Below are 24368 nucleotides of genomic sequence, written 5' to 3'. Positions count from 1 at the left end.
CACAATAATTTGCTGAAGCCACATGCTAACAAAGAAACGTATCTACAGCTAACAATACATCAGCTGACTAGCACAAAATTATGGGTAAACAAAATTCAGTATGCTTTGCTCACCTGTAAAATGTTACCCCACGTTCTCTTAAAGTATTTCTATGCCCATTTCTGCAATTATAAGCTGCTCAGTGTACCACTGTGAAGGTAATTGACGAAAAATCACAGGACACAAAGCACATGTAATTTCCGCGGTTCCCGGGTGTTTGAAGAGGGCTGCAAGGTTGAAGGAGCGCCGCCCTGGTGGAGGCACACTAAACTATGTACGCCAGCAGTGGCAGTGCTAGAAGTAAGCCAGAGATCTTGTAGGATATAAGGCTTCTGCAAGAAGGTCTCTGCTCATATCAGACACCTCATACACCAAGACTTTCTTCTATGCTTATACTGCATCAGACGACTTATTTGGTCGTCTACTCTGCTCTCTCCATTTGTTGACATTTTTTTTGAAATGCTGAGAAAGAACACGGCTTTCACCGTACCCCATCAATAACAAACTTGGGGTAGGTTTTCGGTATTTTCATTTTATATATAAAGTTGTCATGATATGTAATTGGGTTTTATGATGGCAAGATGCATTTTTGCCGTATGCTGCCAAATATTTTTGTAGGATAACGTAATTCTCGACAAGGAAGCTGCGTTACCGAGAAGGAAGGTTTGTTTACATCCGTTAGCTTTAGTGTAGCCTACCTTGCGGCAAGCTTCTCGTTTTTTTTTTTTATGTGACGCTGAAATTATAATATATAATTATGTTTTATGACAACAATATGTATGGTTTGTCACAAAAAGCCATTTACTCTCGAACAGCATGAAACTCGGCGATGGGTAAAATTATGTTAATGGAGAACTAACATTTGTTTACATTCATCAGCTGAAGCTTGCTATTCAACTTTAATTTTTCACTCAATTTTGGCCACACTTGCAACATCAGGCCTTTTTTTCCTTTGGTGGTTTTTCATGGCTTGATGTTTCACCAATTTTCAATTTAATAAATCAAGGAAATGCTGATAATGGTAATATGATGATTATGATGTTCAAAGTTTAAAAGTAGTAATAACAAACAATTTGATAACACAAAGAGATTATACTCACTCTCATAACGGATTGGATTTAGAGTAAAATTGAAGACCACTACCGCGGCCTGGTTCCCATCAGTCGCCCACCGGAATGTTTATTGCCTTTACTTTATGTTTATGATTGTTTGCGTCCTTTGTTAGTTTGTGATATTTACGGTCTTCTGTTTATGTTTTAACGTCCATCCCGGAGGGACTGGTACTAAACACTGCTCCCATATTGCACATGAACTAATAGTTACTGAACCAAAGGGGCGCGGTAGTAGTTTCCAGGTGTTTCCAGTTTTACCCGATGTACTAACTTGACTATATAGTGTACTGTACATATGAATGCTTTGCTAAAATTTTTTCAAGAAGAAATGTGTGATCATGTTGCAAACGAATCAAGTATTTTAAGTAAATGAAAGCTAGCAAGCAACCATTACCCAAAAAATCAAGGTTTCATTAAAGGACAGATTTAACTTACATGGATATGAAAGTTTATGTTGCAGTTGAAATTGTAACGGGATTAATTCATATACTTACCATTGAAAGTTAATTGTAAAGGACAGATGTCAGTTTGTAATTAAAGCAACATTACTTGATGGAAATATATTTTATAACTCACAATCTGGCGGTAACGTAGATTTAAAAAAAAAGTGAAAAAATAATATATTGCCTGATAGGAGGGTAAAGAGGGAAGAAATCTCAAAGACGTGGTCGATTTTAAAATCCTATTGAAGCAAAGTTAACTGAGAGACAATCTCCAGCACAATATGTGGACAAAAATCACAAACCTTAATGTGTAGGCTAATGTGTTCTGCCCTACCAAAGAATTGCCAAAATAAGGTAAAGGAGAATGTAAAAGCAAGCAAACTGTATACATTTGCGAATGTAAAAGAAAGCAGACTATATACATTTGCAATCAGTGTGTAAAGAAACTACCTGTCTTTATCATTTCTTGTCTTGTAGTATATTATAAGTATACAAGAAGCGTTGCAAATGAGGAAAATGAATATAAAATGTATTGATGGTATACAGAAAGATGGTTAGTGTCACTAATTAGGATATAAAAAGCAAAGTACAGGTATTTCGTACCTTATCTGTTATCTTTTTTGTGTAACCTACGCTTATAGAATCCAACTGTGTATTAGTACATATTTTATTGTACAGAAACGCACTCATACGGTACAAGAAGCGTTGCCATTGTGGAAAATGAACATATTATACAATGATAGTGTACATATTACACATTAATAGTGTACTAAAGGATTGCTAGGCACAAAGATCTCATAATGCAACGTAATTGTAATTTTTGCTCATATTACAGTTATTAGTTTTTTACATATAGTGGGCTATTGTAAGCTAAAATAATGATCAGTTCTGAAAAATATAGTGCTTAAAGGGATTATCCTTAATCTCTCTCAAAAGATTTTTTTGACCACACAGAAAGTATTTTCAGTTTTTCATGTAAAATGTGCACCATGCTGAGAAGAAAGCCAATAAATTTCGCAGCGAAGCAGTTAAGGAAGATTAGCTAAGCATATAGCCAATGGTAAATGCCTCCTTTAATGTACTGAGATAATGTATAAAGGAAGACATTTTTAGTGTGGAGACACTGATGAAAATGGCTTTTTATGTAGGAAACAAACCTCGCTCAGTATGTGATTACTGAAGAGTACAGTTTGATGCATTCAGGCAGACATAGGTGACTAAAGATGACAAACTAGAACTCGGACCATGGAAAACGAGAGACACGTCTCTTGAAACACGGTATACAGTATTATAGGGACAGGGGTTGGCTTTCATTCTCCACAAATAAAAAACGTCATGTAAGGCCTGAGCTGTACAGTAACTTTAACAATTTTTTCCAGTGATATATTTAGGACTGATGTCAATATTTGATACATTAAGGAAAAAAGGTTAGTAGTTTAACGGACCTAGGCGCACATGCTGTGAACGGTTGTAATTAACGCACACCCATATATATATATATATATATATATATATATATATATATATATATATATATATATATATATATATATATATATATAGTATGTATACATGTGTATATGTGTATATATACATATATACACAAACATACTACATATATATATTATTATTATATATATATGTATGTATATATATATATATATATATATATATATATATATATATATATATATATATATATATATATAATATATATGTTGATATCACTTTGGTATATGGAAAGTAATTAACAGATTCGTTTCAGGTTGCAGTTACAGTCAATGGCTACCGATCTGCTTGTTTGGGTAACTGTGCCTTTTCTTACGATGGAAACAGCAAGGCATTAGTCAAGTCGGTGGAAATGTCAGGTATGTTTTTGACTTTGTAAAATGATTGAGAACGACGGTCCTCAGATATAAAATAGTCACCTGTTTGCTTAGTTTTTCCTTTCGAAATATTTCCATGTTTGCATCAAGGTCTGCATGTTTGTCTAGAAGATATAAACTATTTTACTTTGGTGTTTGTTTCAATATACCACCCGTTTACTTTTTCTGTTCAGTTTCCCCTCCCCCCCCCCGTAGAGGGGTAGTGCTGTCAGTACACCAGATGCGGTGCACTGTAGGCATTACTTAAGATTCCTTTGCAGCGTCCCTTTGCCTCCTAGCTGCAGCCCCTTTCGTTCCTTTTACTGTACCTCCATTTATATTCTCTTTCTTTTTTCTTAATTTCCAACCTCGTGTAAAAATTGATTCAGAGTGCAGCTGCGAGATTTTCCTCCTGTTACACCTATGTAACCTTCAACTCCCAGTTTTCCTGTTAGCGCTGAATGACCTCATAGGTCCCAGCGCTTGGCCTTCTGCCTAAATTGTATATTCTGTTCTACTCTATTCCATGGTACCTCTTTGCATTCTTTCAGATAATGGCACGTTCTATACCCTCACCATTAGCGGTTCAGAATTCATGAGCAACAACGTCAAAGATTTCTTCGTCTCTTTGGGCAAGGGTCGGACTTGTGACGTCACAGCAGTGACGTCGACAACGGTAAGTTTGTGATTGCAGAATGTTTTTTTTTTTTTTAGTACTTGGATATAAACTCTAGGTAAATGCGTAAGTTTTCTTAGTGGAACCTGTGTCGTGCCTTTTCTTGTTCGTGTATTTTCTTTTTATTCGTTTTGAAGTGTAGAAAGTGTTAAGTATTTATGTACTTGTTTTTTTTTATTTTATTTAGGAACTTTAAGTGTTTGTGAAGTTGTTTTTTCTAGAACATGTTTAGAAACTTCGTATTCGTACATTTTATGTTTTAAAACTAATATGGAAACTTTATGTATATATTTGTGACTTTTTTTTTAAAACTAATATAGAAAACTTTATGTATATATTTATTTAATGGAGTTTTTTTTAAAAACTGAAGAACCATCCAGTTTGAATGAGGTCCTTTAGTAATTAGCACAGAACAATTGTGTATGTGATAAAGTTATATATATATATATATATATATATATATATATATATATATATATATATATATATATATATATATATATATATATATATATATATATATATATATATATATATATATATATATATATATATGCATGTGTGTGTGTGTGTGTATTTTGTACATGCAAAGAAACTTTCAGTATTTCGGCATTCGTTATTTTCTGCAGAACTCCAAGAAATATATTTGATGTCACGGAAAAACTGAGACTTTAGGAGAGCCCCTCTCCTCTGTACTTGAAGACAATTAAGATCACATAAGCTAACCCGTAGAGGTGTGGTTTTTAAGCCATTAGTATTTAGGCTAAAAAATGCAAAACATTAGCAAATACTTGTGACACGTGAGATCTTCGCTTCAGATGTCTGCATAAGGCTACGTTCCATTTTTTGATGGGCAGATGCCTTCAGTGTCCTTCAGGACATTATGCACCTTTTAATTCTTTGATGGCTTCTTTCGTAAATCACTACTGTTATAATAAAGCTTCGAATTATGTATGTCATTTGGTTAACAAAGTTCTTGATATAACTGGGTTTCCCGAAGGGATGGTACCCTCTTTAGACTTGGATGGTGCCGATGTGTCAGTAATATTGCGAAATGACTCCACCTTGCCTTGCAGTTCTCTCTCTCCTTTTTTTTTTTTTTTTAATAAAGTAAATGATCATCATGAGTTGCTTTTTCGAGTTCAGTGTTCTACTTACAGAGAAGAAAGAACTGAGCTTTTAGTAGAAAATGATGCGAACTGGATTCAAACTGTTGTGTGTCTGCCGATTACCTTAATCGATTGTTATGCAAGTTTAAGAACTATCTTCCATTGTTTCTTTAAGAATGAATTCATTTATGTGTTATGAGACAGAGTTTGGATTACGCATCCCTTAACAGATCATGCAGCTAAGTAACGCATACTGTATAACAAAGTTTATAGATATTTAGATGCGCAGTGGTTATATTTTTCCATTCAGAAAAAATCTATCTTTTTTATATTCTTCAGTACCACCGTTCATTAAAAAAAAAAAAACAGGATATCTTGGTTTTTAGATCTAAGGCCATATTGCTTTTCTGAAATCATGTCTGTGACAACAGTAATATTTATCTGTTTAGGGTAACTCTCTTCACCTCTTATTTCAAGGTTACGTGCACTGCTAGCAACCTCACAGCTGGGAGCCATCCATTGTCAGTGTTTGTACAACCTGCAGGACTTGCAAGATTGGAGAGACGTCTTTCTGTTGAGGTGCCTTCGAAACTTGGAACTGTCGGCCCTCTCACCGGCGGTACTGTGGGAGAGTATAATATCACCTTAGCTTTTCCCACCTTTCCCATGAATCAGTCGACGAAAATCGCAGTGAGAATTGCTGGATCAACTTGCAGAATAACTGAAATCAACAATACGTCTCTCAAATGTCTGGCTCCTTCCGGGGTATGTCTTAGGATGTTTATAGTTACTGAATGATTGCATGTAAGATGATAAAATCTCTCTCTCTCTCTCTTGCATATACATACACACGTTCAAATCTAACAGTAGAAATGTAATTGCACCACGACATTACTTCGGCACAGTCTTCCCTAGATATCAATTTATTTAGTTAATTTTGTAACCTTGCGTCTCTGAGATCATTTTGTGATGCGGGAACCACGTTTTTGCAGGCAGAAGGCCGGGTTGTTGTAATTATTCTTCGCGGCCAAAATGCAACTTTAGTGGAGGGCTTCTACTACAATTCCTCCCTCTCTCCAGGCATTACCTTCCTATCTCCAGAAAAAGTTTCCGCAGCAGGTTAGTAAGAGTGTGTACCTTGGAAAGCAACCGTACGGAATGTCTCTGTATGAACAGAGTATCATCTTGTTTGACGTTAACCTCAGCTTCCCAGCCACCATCTCAGTTCATCTGGGCAGCGGTCAGGGTTTCGACAAATGTCGAATTTCTGTAATCGGAATTGGGTGGCTTGATATAAAAAATCTTGTTTATCTTAAAGCTTACTATTCTCATTGGCTGTGTACGTGGTGTTCTGTGTGATGATAAATATCTTTTACACGTGCACCGCATCTAATGATGAAAATTGGAGTAGTATAACAAAATTACTGCCAAAATTAATTTTATTGAAGGATGAGGGGTCTTCTAGAGGGAGAAAATCATTCGCCATCTTAGTAACATTTCGAGGATAAGAAGTTTCTGAAGCCTTCATTTCTTGAATGAATAAGATGAAGATGATTTATACCTTCAGTTTATGTTTTAACTGGAAATAGGTTTGCTAGGTAAGTAAAGTTACCGACTTTGAACTAGGTGAAAACTCCTGCTCAGTTATGATTCAATACGGATACACACTTGCCCACATATATGTATATGTAATATATAATATATATATATTTTATATATATATATATATATATATATATATATATATATATATGAATTTTATCACGTTATAAATATATATGTATATATAGTATATATATATATAACGTGATAAAGATATATATATATACATATAATATATATATATTGAATTTTTATCACGTTATAAATATGTATTATATATATACAGTATATATATAATATAATGTGATAAAAATTCAATATATATACCTATATACATACATAAATATCTATATATATATATAAACACAGATCAGACGCGGAAGGCGTTTATTCACACAGTGAAGTAGATCAAGGGCAGGAATGCGATGCGATGAGATTTGAGATTCACATTTTGTTTTATTCTTACGTTTCGTGACAGCATCGCCACATCTGCAGGGATTTTCTGCAAAATAAAATATAGTATGTTAACATAAAATAAGAACTGATTATGAGATGCAAGAGTTAAAAGGCTCAAATAATTTAATGGTAGAATTACAACTCACAACCTTAAATTACACGCACACTTGACTAAAACTGAGACTAAAAGCACAAAAATAATTTAAAGGACATTTAAAATATCTCGGCAAAATTAAAAAAAAAAAAAACCAACGCACAATCAAAAGTAAATGTCATATATTCATAGAACTACAGCTGAAAACAGCTCCACACAGCCATCTTTTCAGCATCAAAGATAAAAACACAAATTAATTAACGTCAAGAGGCACAAAGAATGACAGAAATTTAGGCTAGAGACATCGGGACAGCAGAGGAATGGTTGTTTCAAGTCGGAACTCTTGGTTTGATGTTTAACGTTTCCAAAATCAACAGTTCATTGAGTCCCTTTGTTTGGCCAGTAACTTTAAAATCTTAATGTTTGATATTAGTTTTACATTTAATAATGTGACCCCTTGTATAAGAAGCTTCTGAGTTAGGTAGCTTACACCCAGTTCTATAACTAAGTCCCCGATGAGAATCGGCCCTGACCCTGAGAAGACGCCGGGTAGATCCAATATATTTTCCCAGATTGCATCAAAGGGCAGAGCCGATCTTTAAACTTGAAAAGCGAGCCAATGGTCTTGGGATTCTTGGGCATAAGCTTTAAATTTATGGCTCCAAAATGTTTGAGTAAAATCTTAGTAAAATCCCTTCGAACATTTATCATTTAATAGATACGGGAAACTGGCATAAAGAGGGAGCTTGGGGACTTGAAAACATAGATTCCTCAGAAAATTTCTTATTGAATTAGTTAATTTAAACTTTTATAGAAAATCTTAGAAGGAAAACAGTTATTAGAGAATTTTGGACGAATGCCCCCCGGGCCTTCCGCCCTCTGTTTTACTCACGCTATGTGGACGACACTTTTATCCTATTCAGATTTCTGACTCACATCGGGATCGAACCCCAGTCTCTCAAATGACAGGCCAAGGAGTTACCATTGGTGATCCACACAAGTCATAAAAGAAGCTGGAGCCTTATAAGTACTTCTGTACCTGAGGTTTTTCCTGGGCATGCTAGGCCCGAGTTCGAGTCTCCGGCCGGCCAATGAAGAATTCGAGGAATTTATTTCTGGTGATAGAAACTCATTTCTCGGTATAATGTGGTTCGGATTCCACAATAAGCTGTAGGTCCCGTTGCTAGGTAACCAATTGGTTCTTAGCCACGTAAAATAAGTTTAATCCTTCGGGCCAGCCCTATGAGAGCTGTTAATCAGCTCAGTGGTCTGGTTAAACTAAGGTATACTTAATTTAACTTTTCCTGGGCAGGCTGCCACGTAAGATACCAAAGAATTTTCCCAACTTCCCGACTCACCAGTAATCATTCGAATTATGCTTTCCCAGTCTCCCAAATGAAGATCTTTGATACTGTCATGACTGTCCTTATATCACACTTGAAAATGATTCGCTAAATTCATATTCTGAGTCTTCCATTACTCCTCAGGTTTTGAGGCACTGAAAATATCCGGACGTGGCTTTGGAACCGGCGCTTACGGGAAAGTGATCGTAAGTAAAAAAAGGTTACTCTACTTTTAAATTCGATCGTTTTAAGTCAGTCAGTCAGTCAGTCCAATATATCATTTTTTTGTCGTGCTATTACTTGAAGCATTTACAATAAATTGTGGAGTCCAGTTTATCGCATGGAGGAATTTTTCGGAAATTATTCTGCACCTCGCACGGTTCATTGTGGGCATTACGTGAGGTTCTTTGGAGCGTCCCTTCGGCCTCTAGCTGCATTTCATTTTCTTTGCTGTACCTCCTTTCATACTCTTCTTTCTTCCAACTTACTTTCCTCCCTCTCCCAACTATTTTTTCAACATCATTTCAGCTCTGAATTACCTCATAGGTACCAGCGTTTGGTCTTTGGCCTTAATTTTATATTTCTTTCCATTTCAGGCAATTGATATAGATGCATTCACATTGAATAATCATTAAGTAGCCTATGAAAGAGAAAATTCATCTCAACTACTACGTACACGATTTTATGCCAAGTTTCAGAAATTACAGAATATTTGTAGCATGTGAAACTAATAATACATCTTATTATCTCAAAGAAATACCAAATTATAGGAATTGTTTTTAAAAAAACAAAGTACAAATGCTGGAAATCTATAATTTAATGCAATGCTTTCTTGAAATTATGGTATTCAAATCTTCAATGACAGAATTCTTCACAACCCTGAATTCTAAAATTTACTGACAAATGATACCGTGGAAATGCCCAATCCTAGAGCTGCAGGGAGAGAATGCCTGAGAAAAAACAATTGCTATTATTTAAAGACACAGACTGCCCCAGAAATACGTAAATCAATTATCCAATGGCTAAAAGTACTTTGCATTTTTTTAGATTGGAGAGCAGGTCTGCCCTGTGCTGAACTGGACGGAATCACTTGTGACATGCCAGGTACCGCCGGGGTTGCTCCCAGGTCAACATTTTGTCCTTCTTGCCACCAAGGACAAGAATTACAGGTATGACGGAAGCAAGAACGTAAATATAACGTTTCCTCTTTTATTTCAAACTCGAGCGCATTGCTGTTGATGTTCATATTGCGTTAATTTGTGCCGTCATAGCAACATCTTCAAATACTTTCAAGGCTTACCTGTGTTGTAATTTCTCTCTCTCTCTCTCTCTCTCTCTCTCTCTCTCTCTCTCTCTCTCTCTCTTTTGTGGAGGCTATTTCCCATCTTTATTATTGTGTTTTGAGAAGATAATTATCTGTTTATTAATATCATGGTCTGTATTTACAACTCTTTTCGAATGACCAAAATAAAGTATAAACGTAATCTTCAACTCTTATTCATTCTTCCTTGATGTTACTCATCTTTGACGGATCTACACTACAGCGTGCCTTTGGCCCTTAGCTGCAACCCCTTTCTTTCCTTTTACAGTACCTCCTTTCACATTCTCTTTCTTCCATCTTACTTTCCACCCTCTCCTAACAATTGATTCACAGTGCAACTGCGAGGTTTTCCTCCTGTTACACCTTTCAGACTTTCTTACTGTCAGTTTCCCTTTCAGCGCTGAATGGCCTCATAGGTCCCAGCACTTGGCCACTGGCCTGAATTCTATATTCTATTCTCTTCTCTCCCTCTCAAGCCGAGTTGGCTTTGTAAACGTGACGTTCAGCGTAACAGGCTCCTCGCTTCCGAGAGGATCCGTCTACGGGGGCACAGCCGTGGTCTTGAAGGGACGAGGCTTCGGCGAAAACTGCTCCCTCATTGACGTTGCTGTGGGAGAAGACATGACCTGCGACGTGACTGCGTGTTCCAATGACACGATCAGATGCGTCACACGTCGTATTCGGAGACGCCACTACGTCAGGAATACCGGATCTCTTATAGGTACCGTAGCAGTTTTACTTATCAGGCTTTCTGATAGGTAACAAATTCCTTTATGTAAGTTATAGCCTGCAATTGAATATTTTCAAGGTTATCTTGTGTCAGTTCCACGGTCAAAAATTCCCAGTATTTCACACTAAACATTCAGCTTCAGGGATTTATTTCAAAATGTGAGATTAAAATCGTAGGATAGCAAAAAATTATCATAATATCGCGGCATGGTATAAGGTCCGCTAAGTCGAGTTCCATTAAGTTGGGGTGTTACTGTAATTGGTTGTAATGAAAACCAATATTTATTTTCCCCTTTTAGATCTGGCTTTAGTCTTGTATAATGGCGCCAGATATTTTGGTTTGTGACTCACTTCTTTTGGTAATTATCTTTTGTTTGTTCATCTTACTGTTTATATTTTTCCAGTTGTTACAGATGTTTCACCACATTTTCTTAGCAAATTAGGTGACCATTCGCTCAGATTGATCAAATGATTTGAAAGCTTCTGCAGAATGGCGTGGCCTTATAACTATCATATATGTGCCAGTGAGAAATAGGGATCTAACAATACAGATAAAGAAAGTCACAAAACAGTAAGTTTGCAAGTGATTCAGTGATCTTTCCATTGGATGACACCTTTTCATTTTAAACGGTATCAGCGAAAGTGATAGGAGAAAGTCATTCTTGACAGATTTGATCTCATCGACCATGACTTATTCATTTAAGGAAAAGAATGAACTAGTGAATGAAGGATGATACATATTTGTCATTTCAAATTCAATACTTATTAATGGGAGCTATGAATTAAAAGTGAAGACTTAAGTCCAGTAAATTTTTGGCCATCGACACTGCAAGTTTTAGAAAATTACGTTTCATTTATATTCTCCTCTGAATGCTATAGTGGAATGTTAGTGTATACTAATATCTCTTAAATAACCAGCCGTTGATCTTAGATGAAAATCCGGTATTCGTCACATTCCATGATATAAATCACTCCTTTTGGGGGTAGTGCCGTCAGTGCACCTCATGCGGTGCACTGTAGGCATGACTTAAGATTCTTTGCAGCGTCCCTTCGGCCCCTAGCTGCAGTCCATTTCATTCCTTTTACTGTGCCTCCGTTCATATTCGCTTTCTTCCTTCTTGCTTTCCACCCTCTCCTAACAATTGTTTCATAGTGCAACTGCGAGGTTTTCCTCCTGTTACACCTTTTAAACCTTTCTACTCTAAATTTTCCTTTCAGCGCTGAATGACCTTATAGGTCCCAGAGCTTGTCCTTTGGCCAGAATTCAGTATTCCATTCCATTCCACAATATTAATCAGGATTAATCCTTGAAACACGAAATTCTTGGCCAGAGCATCAGTGCTGAAAACAGTCTGTTTGACTCTACACCCATTGTTGTTAATTCACTGCAGTCTGACGTTCTCACCAGACGCTAAGCAGCCTGAATTTTTTCAGTCTTTCTGTACTCGAGAACCCTCCTCTCTCCCTCCCTCCATTGCCGGGCCTCAAGGAGTTCTGCCGTCTATTGGTGCCGGTACCTAGCGATAATATAAGTTCATCCAGCTGTTGTAAAGAACAAAACAGTTATCCAATGGATTCCAAGATGAGAAAAAGCAAATGTACCTCATTGTATTGCAGGATATGGGCCTGGATACGCCTGGGAGCCCAAAAAACTCACAATCCTGGAAGGCGACGCCGTCACCTGGGCTTGGCAGAGGAGTGATCCAACTTCTCTGCTTTCCTACAACGTCTTTTCGACGCCCTCTCCCTCTGTCAAGGATTTCGATGGGAAGGGTTTTAGATCGGGACCTGCAACCCCTGCTGGTAAGCATATCGGGATGAAATGCATTCACAGTTTCTCTTCGTTTTACATTTTTTTTATGTAACCAGGGAGCCTTTCATGATGAAGACGGCGGATTATACGAACTTCAGCTATTTTCAAGAACTCCTGATTACTGATAAATTTTTTTCTTGTTTTGGAGGATATAACATAGTTTCCTGACAAATTAGCTATTGAATGTGAATTAGATAAAGAGGTAAACAATGATACTACATGATGCATTGGTAGCTGTGCATTTCTTAGTATGGTAAATATCGTAGACATACTGTATTTGTTAATTCTGTATACATTTTTTTATTTCATCGTGACAAATAGGTACCAATGCATGGAAAATAGTCTTATTATTGTATTACTCACCTTTCAGTATAGTTCGTAGTTACAGCTATCATTCGAAAAAGTGCTTATTTCAGTCTTAACATCAGCCAATCGTCCACAGGCACCTTTACATACGGTTTCCCAAATTCTGGGACTTATTACTACGCTAGCGACCCCCTTTCAAATGGGATCGTTTCATCTGGTCAAGTTGAGGTGACAGCACCAACTCCAGGCTTTCAGGCGATAAGGGTCACTTTTGCGGGAGTGGAAGCTGAATATAAGCCTAATCGTGAAGGTAAATCACAGTTGAAAGAAACGGTTCCAGAACAAATGAGTAACAACTGATTATTTTAATATGGTTGTGTCGTATAAAGATCATTACAACTTGTATATTTTCAACCCAAGTTTAGATATTAGTTTAGAATCAATGTAACTTTTGTATCATTTATCTTGAGACAAAGATTTTCTTTGCAATAGTTATTTGTGGTGATTTATTTTTTCTAATTAGCCTTATCACTTTTTGTTTTACCCTTATCAACATGGTCATCCATGAAGTTGTAAGTGTCACCTTAGAAGAATGTGGAGCTACTCCAATGGCGGCAGAAGCAATATCAGGGTGCCTGGATGGATATCCTACAATTGAAGACCAAAGTGGTTTTGTCTTTGTAACCGACCCTTGCTGGACTCCCCAGATCACTGGCGTGTCTGCCAATCAGACGCCTGTGTCAGAGATATTCAGGTAAGTTAGAAGTGACCTTCTAGACTGTATAGATAGGCTCGGGACACAACCCGTCGCAGCAGTTGGTTCCTTCAAATAAGGCTAGTGATCATGCTTAAATGTGCCTTTGGCTGATTTGGTTGATGAGTCTGAGTTCTGAGCTCTGCATTAGTTTTTGAACCAAAATTTGACTTGTTATTGCTTTTTTCAGCGAGTGTACCGGCATGAAATCATGGTGTTTTTTTTAATTTTTGTACAGTCGAAGGCTGATATAGCAGTACCGCTGTTCAGCTGGGAATTATCCAAACATTGGAGCTCTTTATATGTTCTTTCGTAATCCAACATTTTTACTGTAATCTTGCTTAATGAAGGCATCTAGTTTCATTATGGTCTCTACATGGTACAAATACTGAGATCAGGACACAATTAATGATAGTTTTTAGCAACCTCTTAAGAGCAAATTCAGTGTTTTATGAGACTTTTACAGAAATGACCACTGAATCTAAGAATTTTTCTCAAATCTACGTGTACGTCATCGTTTCTATTTATCAAAAATTTGTGAGGAATTGCAGACTTTAGTGATGATCACGTTTTTATCCAGTGAAAGCCTCGTGCCTCGTACGGCTTTATCCAGTGAAAGCCTCATGCAACTTTATCCAGTGAAAGCCTCGTGCAGCTTTATCCAGTGAAAGCCTCGTACAGCTTTATCCAGTGAAAGCCTCGTTCAGCTTTATCCAGTGAAAGCCTCGTACAGCTTTATCCAGTGAAAGCCTCGTTCAGCTTTATCCAGTGAAAGCCTCGTACAGCTTTAGCCATTGAAAGCCTCGTGCAGCTTTATCCAGTGAAAGCCTCGTACAGCTTTATCCAGTGAAAATACAGCTTTATCCAGTCATACAGCTTTATCCAGTGAAAGCCTCGTTCAGCTTTATCCAGTGAAAAGTACAGCTTTATCCAGTAAAAGTCCGTACAGCTTTATCCAGTGAAAGCCTCGTACAGCTTTATCCAGTAAAAGTCCCGTGCAGCTTTATCCAGTGAAAGCCTCGTGCAGCTTTATTCAGTGAAAGCCTCGTGCAGGTTTATCCAGTGAAAGCCTCGTACAGCTTTATCCAGTGAAAGCCTCGTGCAGGTTTATCCAGTGAAAGCCTTGTACAGCTTTATTCAGTGAAAGCCCCGTGCAGCTTTATCCAGTGAAAGCCTCGTACAGCTTTATCCAGTGAAAGCCTCGTACAGCTTTAGCTTTATTCAGTGAAAGCCTCGTACAGCTTCATCCAGTGAAAGCCTCGTGCAGGTTTATCCAGTGAAAGCCTCGTACAGCTTTATTCAGTGAAAGCCTTTATCCGTGCAGCTTTATCCAGTGAAAGCCTCGTACAGCTTTATCCAGTGAAAGCCCTCAGCTTTATCCAGCTTTATCCAGTGAAAGCAGCTTTATCCCGTGAAAGTGCAGCTTTATCCAGTGAAAGACTCGTGCAGCTTTATCCAGTGAAAATCTCGTACAGCTTTATCCAGTGAAAGCCTTGTACAGCTTTATCCCGTGAAAGCCTCGTACAGTTTTATCCAGTGAAAGCTCCGTGCAGCTTTATTCAGTGAAAGCCCTTGTGCAGCTTTATCAGTGAAAGTGCAGCTTTATCCAGTGAAAGCCTCGTACAGCTTTATCCAGTGAAAGCCCCGTACAGCTTTATCCAGTGAAAGCTCCGTGCAGCTTTATCCAGTGAAAGCCCCGTGCAGCTTTATCCAGTGAAAGCTCCGTGCAGCTTTATCCAGTGAAAGCCCCGTGCAGCTTTATCCAGTGAAAACCTCGTACGGCTTTATCCAGTGAAAGCCTCGTACAGCTTTATCCAGTGAAAAGCCTGAAAGCCGTACAGCTTTATCCAGCCTCGTGCGGCTTTGTCCAGAAAGACTCGTGCAGCTTTATCCAGTGAAAGCCTCGTACAGCTTTATCCAGTGAAAGACTTGTGCAGCTTTATCCAGTGAAAGACTAGTGCTTTATCCAGTTTTATCCAGTGAAAGTGTACAGCTTTATCCAGTGAAAGCCTCGTACAGCTTTATCCAGTGAAAGCCTCGTACAGCTTTATCCAGTGAAAGCCTCAGCTTTATGCAGTGAAAGCTTCATCCAGTGAAAGCCCCGTGCAGCTTTATCCAGTGAAAGACTTGTGCAGCTTTATCCAGTGAAAGACTCGTGCAGCTTTATCCAGTGAAAAAGCAGTCGTTTTATCCAGTGAAAGCTTTATCCAGTGAAAGCCTCGTACAGCTTTATCCAGTGAAAGCCTCGTACAGCTTTATCCAGTGAAAGCCTCGTACAGCTTTATCCAGTGAAAGCCTCGTACAGCTTTATCCAGTGAAAGACTCGTGCAGCTTTATCCAGTGAAAGCCTCGTACAGCTTTATCCAGTGAAAGCCTCGTACAGCTTTATCCAGTGAAAGCCTCGTACAGCTTTATCCAGTGAAAGCCTCGTACAGCTTTATCCGGTGAAAGCCTCGTACAGCTTTATCCGGTGAAAGCCCCGTGCAGCTTTATCCAGTGAAAGACTCTCAGCTTTATCCCGTGAAAGCCAGCTTTATCCAGTGAAAGACTCGTGCAGCTTTTATCCAGTGAAAGCATCGCAGCTTTATCCAGTGAAAGCTTTATCCAGGAAAGCCTCGTACAGCTTTATCCAGTGAAAGCCTCAGCTTTATCCAGTGAAAGTACAGCTTTATCCAGTGAGCTACAAAATGTAATCCAGTGAAACTCTTCTCTTGATGTCGAAAGCTCTGTACAGCTTTTCTGAAAACCTCGTACAAGGAAAATGTAATCGACTTTTTTTTTTTTTTTTTTTTTTTTTTGCCCTTGAAAGTGAACGTCAGAACTTATGTCAATCCACATTAGTTAATGTAAAATGTTAGCGTATGTTCTAAAGGAAATTACCCCGTAAGTAATCACGGAAAAGTTTAGGCATTTAACAACAACAATAACGGTGATACTAGTAATAAACTCTGGTGTATAGATGTTTGAGCTTCATATTATCTCAATTATGACCTTTGCATCCGTTTACTTTTCCGAGTATATTTACAGCAGATTATCTAAAATTTTATGTGGATTGTTGGTTTTGGTATTGATTTATTCATCATCGATTTGTCAAAGGGAACATCTTATTGAAGACTGTTGTAATGATAATAATGAAGTTGTTGTAATGATAATAATGAAGTGATCGTAATTGAAAAGAGCGATGAAAGAAATGAGACTGTAAACTCTACGGTAACTACAAGTCACATTTCAGCTGAAGAACAACCATAGTGAGCAGGTTAACTTGTTTAGTCAGTCAAGTATATTATTGTGACTTTGTCAGCTCGCAGAAACTTCAGATCAACACATAACGAAGTCATCTCGTACCCAGTTGCGTTGTCAATTAGGATGGCGTCATTGGAAAAACCTGAAAGTTGTTTGGTTTTATATATAATTTATATAATAATTTATATATATATATATATATATATATATATATATATATATATATATATATATATATATATATATATATATAGGTATATATGATTAAATTGCTAATGCCTCCGAATTCATGCGTTGTTTGTACAAATATTAAGACATTTCCGCATAGCAACTATTCATAATCATCAATGCAGTATGGGAAAAAGTTTTGAAACACTCTCTCTCTCTCTCTCTCTCTCTCTCTCTCTCTCTCTCTCTCTCTCTCTCTCTCTCTCTCTCTCTCTCTCTCTCTCTCTCTCTCTCTCTGCCAGCCCTAGGAGAGCTGTTAATCAGCTCAGTGGTCTGGTAAAACTAAGGTATACTTAACTTCTCTCTCATAATTATCAGCGTGTTTACAGAAATAATAAAAAAAAAATGACTGGGTCTGGATGGGTGGCATCTGCCTGAGTAAATGGATTGGCCTCCAGGTCACTATTATTAAGGGGGGGAAACGGACACACCCAAATACTTGGGCGTGTACGTGAATACTACTTATCTAGGGGTTAGCCACAACTATGTACATATTTAAATTTATATGTATATCCATCTATATGTATATGTATACGTATATGCATTGTATATATACATATATATATGTGTGTGTATGTATATTATATATATATATATATATATATATATATATATATATATATATATATATATATATATATATATATATATATATATATATATATATATATATATATATATAGTATGTGTGTGTATAAATTCAAAGACTATATATATATAGTGTGTGTGTATAAATTCAAAGACTGAGGAACCATTTATACCTCAAAAGAGGACTCAGAATTCCAAATGTGATTATCTCTAATCGACTGTACCCCTCGAGCTGGTGCCTGACTTCGTCATATTAAATATTTTGACGCATTTTGTACTGCATTTAAATTTTAAATTAAATATACATTTAAGATGTGCTAGTATAATCACTGCTAGCCTTTGTTTTTTCTGTTATTAGGGCCTACATTGATATTTTTGAACACGGTAACAATGAAAACAATACGTTGCAGTGATGTCTGTTGTGTAGTGAGTCCACAGGTCCATATCAGGCTTCCTACTCCCTTTAACCCCTTACCATACTTACGAGGTACCTTAGGGCATGGGCTCAGTCTGGCATGAGCCACTTAAATCTGAAGCGAACAAGCGTAGTAGCGATTTTCAACAGAGCAGCAATTATAGGTCCCTAAAACTGATCAAGGTCTGATTAAGCTGACCATAGGGCTTCTAACGGTCAGTAGGTCTCAACGTGACCTGTCGGTCATTAGCATTTTGCGCGGGATGGGATGAGGGCCACAGAGCCTAGACTTAGATCAGTATCATAATCATTTGTCACCTGTATTAAAGCAGATTCTTGGGAGTCTCTTTGAGACAAATACATTATCTTTCATCGTTTTATTACTGTAGGCCCAGATGTTCCTGTGAGATTTTCCACTCTGGGGCACAAAGAAGATTATCATTCAGTTCGCCTTTTGTCTTCGGCTTATCCATAGTCGATCCAGTGCCTGGGTTAATCCAGGACAGCTGTTCCTCCTTTGAAGACTAACCGCTTTCACTTCAGTTGTGTTTTGGTAAAACAGTCCCTTTTGTAAGTTTGTTTTGGCTATATCTTTGCTTGAGAAAACCTTAAAGGCGGAAGATCTCGTCTTCTTTGGTTTCACTCCACGGGGAAATAAACTCTACCTTCATATATTTTTAAATTTAGTACGTCAGTCTGGGCATCTTCACGTCTTTTTAAAATAAAAGAATAAGTAAGGTTAATTATTTTTAAAATCTGTTCTTACAGCGGCCTCCAATCGACGGTCGGAACCACCCTGAACATCACAGGCACCGGTTTCGGGTCAAAAACTTGCAAAGCTAAGGTAAAGATCGGTGAGACGCATTGCAGAGTGATCTCTGTTTCTGACAGAGGGCTTACTTGCACTATAGAAGATCAAGAGGACCTCGTTTCTCTGCGTCCTTTGCCGATAGAGGTCACTATAGCTGACAGGTTCGTTCTGAGAGGTTAATTTTTTCATACAGCCTTAAAGATGCATAAGCTCCTTTAATTTTTTTCTGCTTTATTACATCATATCTTTGCACATTTATGCATACATTTTTACATCAGTGTAGTTTATACAATCTATACGTTTTGCACGTACACTCAAAATGAGTTAGTATCCATGTTTTCCTTCCACTGTTTCAAATATTCGAGTAAATCTCAAATTCGTCATGTCATCATTTTTAGCACCGACAATGATGAATTATCTAAATTCATGTAAGTATGAATGTATGCAGCCAAAATTTCTGTTATTTTCAGGCAACACTTTCCCAGTTCCCCGTGCCATTTCTTATCCTTGATGCTAAATTTCTGAAGGAAAGGACGAAAATAGCGGCCATGTTCTATTTGCATTGTTATGCTAGACGCGATTACAACCGTTAATTCATGGTTATCACCAAGGCGATAAAAGCTCTGCAAATAAACCAGAATGTTACATAAATGCGGGTGCGACGAGAAATAGAATATAAAAAAGGAAGAAGTATGATAAGTGAATTTCAACAAAGAAATGGGATTGGTTAAGACAGGTCGGTCGAACTGTCATGAACCTTCACAAAACTTTTCTGACGCGTCTCCGAATAAGCCAGTTTCGTCTAGCACACGGACATCTAATGACTAATCCACATAACCCTGCTCCTGAATTATCTGAATGTAAAGTAATGATAACATATAAACATTTATTTTGGGAGTGTCCGAAGTATAATCAGCAAGGAACATCAAGTTTCGGAGATAAACTGATCAGAGAAATTTTGTCCGAAATGTCTACATTTGAAATTAATCTAGTTATAGAGTTTGTGAACAATTGCAATTTAATTGACAGAGCATAAATTTAAAAATATAAATAAAAACAAATCTTTCGGACCAGCTGCAGCCCTGTGAGAACTAAGCATCAGCTCAGTGGTCTGGTAAAACTGTTTTCATAAAATTAATAATAATTCACAAAACTGTCTCTTTTGACTCCGGTGAGTCCTGAAGGCTTGCAGCGTAATTTGCTCCTGCTGAGAGAGAGGATGTCATCGGATGACATTCGGTTATTCAGCATAAGTTGCAGAAGCAGATGTTTAGCCTACCACTCTTGCAATGATCAGCCGCCCATAGTTATCCTCTTGGTGAATGATTTCAAAAGTTCTGTATTTACTTTATAATATTTACTTTATAAACCTTCATGGCCCACAGGAGCTGAAGGAGACTGTCTTATGAAGTTTCTCGGCAAATTTTGGAGAGAGAGAGAGAGAGAGAGAGAGAGAGAGAGAGAGAGAGAGAGAGAGAGAGAGAGAGAGAGAGAGAGAGAGAGAATGTTGGAGTTAATATGCCGGAAAAAATTATCTGAGCATGAATGGACTGTTGCGTTTTCTTACATGTTTCTATTGCAAACCTTTACACAATTTTAGTTAGTTATCTGGTAAATTACGTAGCCTTTTTTCCTCGCAATGAAAATACAACATGGGTCTCCATACATACCTGAGGGTTAAAAAAATACGTTAATAAAAAAAATACGTTATAAATATAAAATGTGGACTGTTTTCCACTTAGGGGAACTGCTGGTTTTAAGGTCAACAACGTGGAATTAGAAAGCCAAGTCACCATTGTCCCATCTATTTCATCCTTCGAACCAAAGACCGGATCAGTCCGTGGAGGCACCCTCATCAACATCACAGGTCAATTGTGAAGTATATTTTGATTTTTTACTCACTAATTAATTCATGTAAAAAAAACCACAATACTGCAAATACACTCTACGAACACAGAGACACAAGCACATACACACATACACATATAATACTATATATATATATATATATATATATATATATATATATATATATATATATATATATATATATATATATATATATATATATATATGTGTGTGTGTGTGTGTGTGTGTGTGTGAAATGGATAAAAATCCAGTTATGTATGGGTACAAATATTTTAAAAATAAATGCATATATATATATATATAGTATATATATATATATATATATATATATATATATATATATATATATATATATATATATATATATATATATATATATATATATATATATACCCATACATAACTGGATTTTTCTCCATTTCAAGGTTCACGCTACTACGCATTTTAATATAATAATAATAATAATAATAATAATAATAATAATAATAATAATAATAATAATAATAATAATGTTATATATTAAATGATAAATGAATAAAGCACCCCTCAATTCACACGGGCTCTTTTTTGTAGGTTCGGGACTTCTTCCATACGACGGCCAAGTGGTTGTCCAAGTAGGACGATCTTCGTGTCACATCGAGCACTTGACTTCGAGCGTCATCAGCTGCGTGACGGAAGCGCAAGAGCCTGGGAGTTACCTACTCAGTGTTCTGATATCCGGCCACATGGTCAGTCTAGGCTCTAGATGATAAAAAAAAAAATTAATGCTTAATGATGTCCTATATAAATGAATCTGGTACTGAAATACTGATGCGTAAATATTTTGGTTATTGCACTTCCATGAAATAATTTACTATTCCATCAAATCTTTTATTTAATTCACGATGCGAAAACGGTGCTATTTCGAAACAGGTTGAATATCCATGAATTTCGATGCAAGGTTTCAGATGGGAATGAATGTTGCCGAAAGCTTGATGGGGACTAGTGTTGTTAATGGATTTCTAAGTTAATGTATGCAGAAGCGATTGTGAGATTGTGGTAGTTTTTCACAAGGTTTTGCGCACATTCAGTAGTTAAATGATGAATGTGACGGTAAAAAGTGCACTGTATTTCTCTAGACTCTTCATTTATACATTTACGCAATACGTGTACGTACACATGCACGCGTATACACAGATACGCACCGTAGAATTGTATGCTTAGGGTTTTATATATATATATATATATATTATATATATATATATATATATATATATATATATATAATTTTTATATATATATATATATATATATATATACATATATATATATATATATCACATAAACATGCATGTGTACTGTTCATATATGAAATAACATTAACAGATCTACTTGTGTTAAAAGCTGAAAATATAGGAGCCAAAATAATCTCAGGGATACTTGAATTGGGTCAGTTTGGTATACGAATCTGTTATAATTCTGCATACTGTTCTGAAGAAGAAATTGCCTCAAACGTTTGAGTGTGAGAACAGGGAAGACGGTTAACCTTACTGAAAATGACAATAAAAGGGCATCTTTAATTATACCCAATTATACTGCAAAGTTCTGCCTTTGAAAAGAAATTTGAAAACCGGAAATTAAATTCAAAGATTCTTCGCGAGGGGAGGGTTGACCTCATCAGTGTTGCCCTTTGGGTATTTAATTCCTCCCCAGACGCCTTTCCGCAATTCGTACCCCCTCTCCCCTCCTGACTCAGGTACCAGACTCATCAAAACTTACAATACACATTCACACACACGTACGTATACTTTATATATATATATATATATATATATATATATATATATATATATATATATATATATATATATATATATATATATATATATATATATATATATATATATATATATTACATAAATATATATGTATATGTACATTATACAGTACATATATACTGTATAAATGCATGTGTGTGTATTTGTGTATGTGTGTGTGTTTATGGGTCAGTGTGTATGATAAGTGTTCTACTTTTGACTCAGTTGTATGGGTATATATCCTTTCTGCATGTTGTATGTTATTATTATCGACGCTTCTTATTCTATATGTCTTTGTTTCCCCATGCATAAAATCCATGAATCTTGACATGTGTACTTATAGATTTCGTATGTTATTTGTATTTTCTATATTTTTGTGCCTATTATCATCTCACAAAGCTTTCTGATAAGTTAGGCATGTTGGTAAACAGATTGTATAATTATTTTGTATCCTCTTTTGAAAATAGATACAACCAGTATCCGAAGGCCTAAATCGCACCTTCACCACCAGTGCGGCCTCCACGCCCTATGTCCAACAACTGAAAATGACTGGGAATAAGGTCGAGCTCGAAGGATCTGGCTTTACTAACGATCTGTCCAAAGTTAGCATCACTTTCGTCCCATCTTTCCTAAGAGGAAAGAGAAGCATTCTGAGGGCGGACGGTAATGATGATGGTGATGAGGAGGAGGAGGAAAATGTGGCCAAGGAATTTGTAAACCCTAAAGAGAGGAATACAAAGTTCCAGGACGACGATGACGTCATGATTTTTGCCGAAGAGTCTGACAATTACGACGAGTTCCTAGAGGCCTTTAAAGAGGTGGATAAAATCGCAACCTCGCGTCGTCCCGTGATAGATAGCTCATTGTTCGATGTAGTAGGAGAGACTTCTAGCTTTTGGAGGGAATTTACAGGTACATCAGCCAGGAGTTTCTCTCACAGCCAAGATTTGGGTCTATGGAAAGTAGGAGGGACGCGACCATCGCCGGAGGATTCTCCAGAGCCAGCGATCTATCGAGAAAAGAGAGAGATCGAAGCAACTTCTTACTCCTGTTCTCCCAACGCGGTGACAGATAAGTCCATTTCCTGCACATCCGAGGATCTCCCTGCTGGTTCGTACAAGGTTGCCCTATGCATCAGGGGTCACGGTGATGGGATCATAGGAGGTAACATGCGGCCAGTAATCATCAAGAGCGCCATTAGTGCAATGAGTCCCGCGGAAGGCAGCATTAATGGTGGCACCCTTTTGACCATTAATGGGACAGGATTTAAGCCAGGGGCCATAGAGGTGGAAATTGACGGTGAATCGTGTGAGTTGGAGAAGGCGGAAGTGACCGTGCTTGCTTGTTGGACGCCTCCCCATTCCCCGGGAAATGCTACGGTTGAAGTCCGCGTTGCTGGAGAGACACTGAACGGACCAACATTTTCATACGCGCAAAGCAAAACTCCAGTCATCAGCTCTGTTACGTAAGCATTTTTTCAAATGAAAATTTTCTTTTCAGTGAGGTCATTAACTGAAAAATTGTTACCTATCATAGAGTAGAAAACCGGACACGCAAGAACAAGAAAGGTATAAGCTCTGTCGTATTTAGACCCCTTAGAATTAAATAAAATGATTTGTATTGTAAACAGTATGCTATAATACCTCATTACTAGCATTACTGTCATTAGAATAAGTGACTATTTCTTTTCATAATTGCCTTCGTCAACGTGCATTTGCGCATAGAAAAAGTATAGCTCATCAACATTTACGTTGAT

The 24368-nt window shown here is 37.0% G+C and overlaps 1 protein-coding gene across 1 annotated transcript in view; it reads left to right on the top strand.

Moving 5' to 3' along the window:
• The first annotated feature begins 226 nt into the window (after window positions 1-226).
• The window catches only part of LOC136828638 (fibrocystin-L-like), an 87527-nt gene continuing 63385 nt past the window's right edge, over window positions 227-24368 (top strand). The window contains 15 exon segments of the mRNA XM_067086674.1: window positions 227-550; window positions 3360-3462; window positions 4011-4135; window positions 5722-6009; window positions 6237-6363; window positions 8884-8945; window positions 9787-9908; window positions 10537-10781; window positions 12407-12592; window positions 13045-13218; window positions 13479-13662; window positions 18905-19108; window positions 20690-20814; window positions 21390-21544; window positions 23080-24077. Of these exon segments, the coding sequence (XP_066942775.1) occupies window positions 3456-3462; window positions 4011-4135; window positions 5722-6009; window positions 6237-6363; window positions 8884-8945; window positions 9787-9908; window positions 10537-10781; window positions 12407-12592; window positions 13045-13218; window positions 13479-13662; window positions 18905-19108; window positions 20690-20814; window positions 21390-21544; window positions 23080-24077 (3002 nt within the window). The 5' untranslated portion in view covers window positions 227-550; window positions 3360-3455.

This window comes from Macrobrachium rosenbergii, chromosome 43 (genome assembly GCF_040412425.1).
Source record: "Macrobrachium rosenbergii isolate ZJJX-2024 chromosome 43, ASM4041242v1, whole genome shotgun sequence".
Taxonomy (NCBI): domain Eukaryota; kingdom Metazoa; phylum Arthropoda; class Malacostraca; order Decapoda; family Palaemonidae; genus Macrobrachium; species Macrobrachium rosenbergii.
Note: the sequence above shows the minus strand (reverse complement) of the source record. Positions and strands in the feature narration are given on the sequence as shown.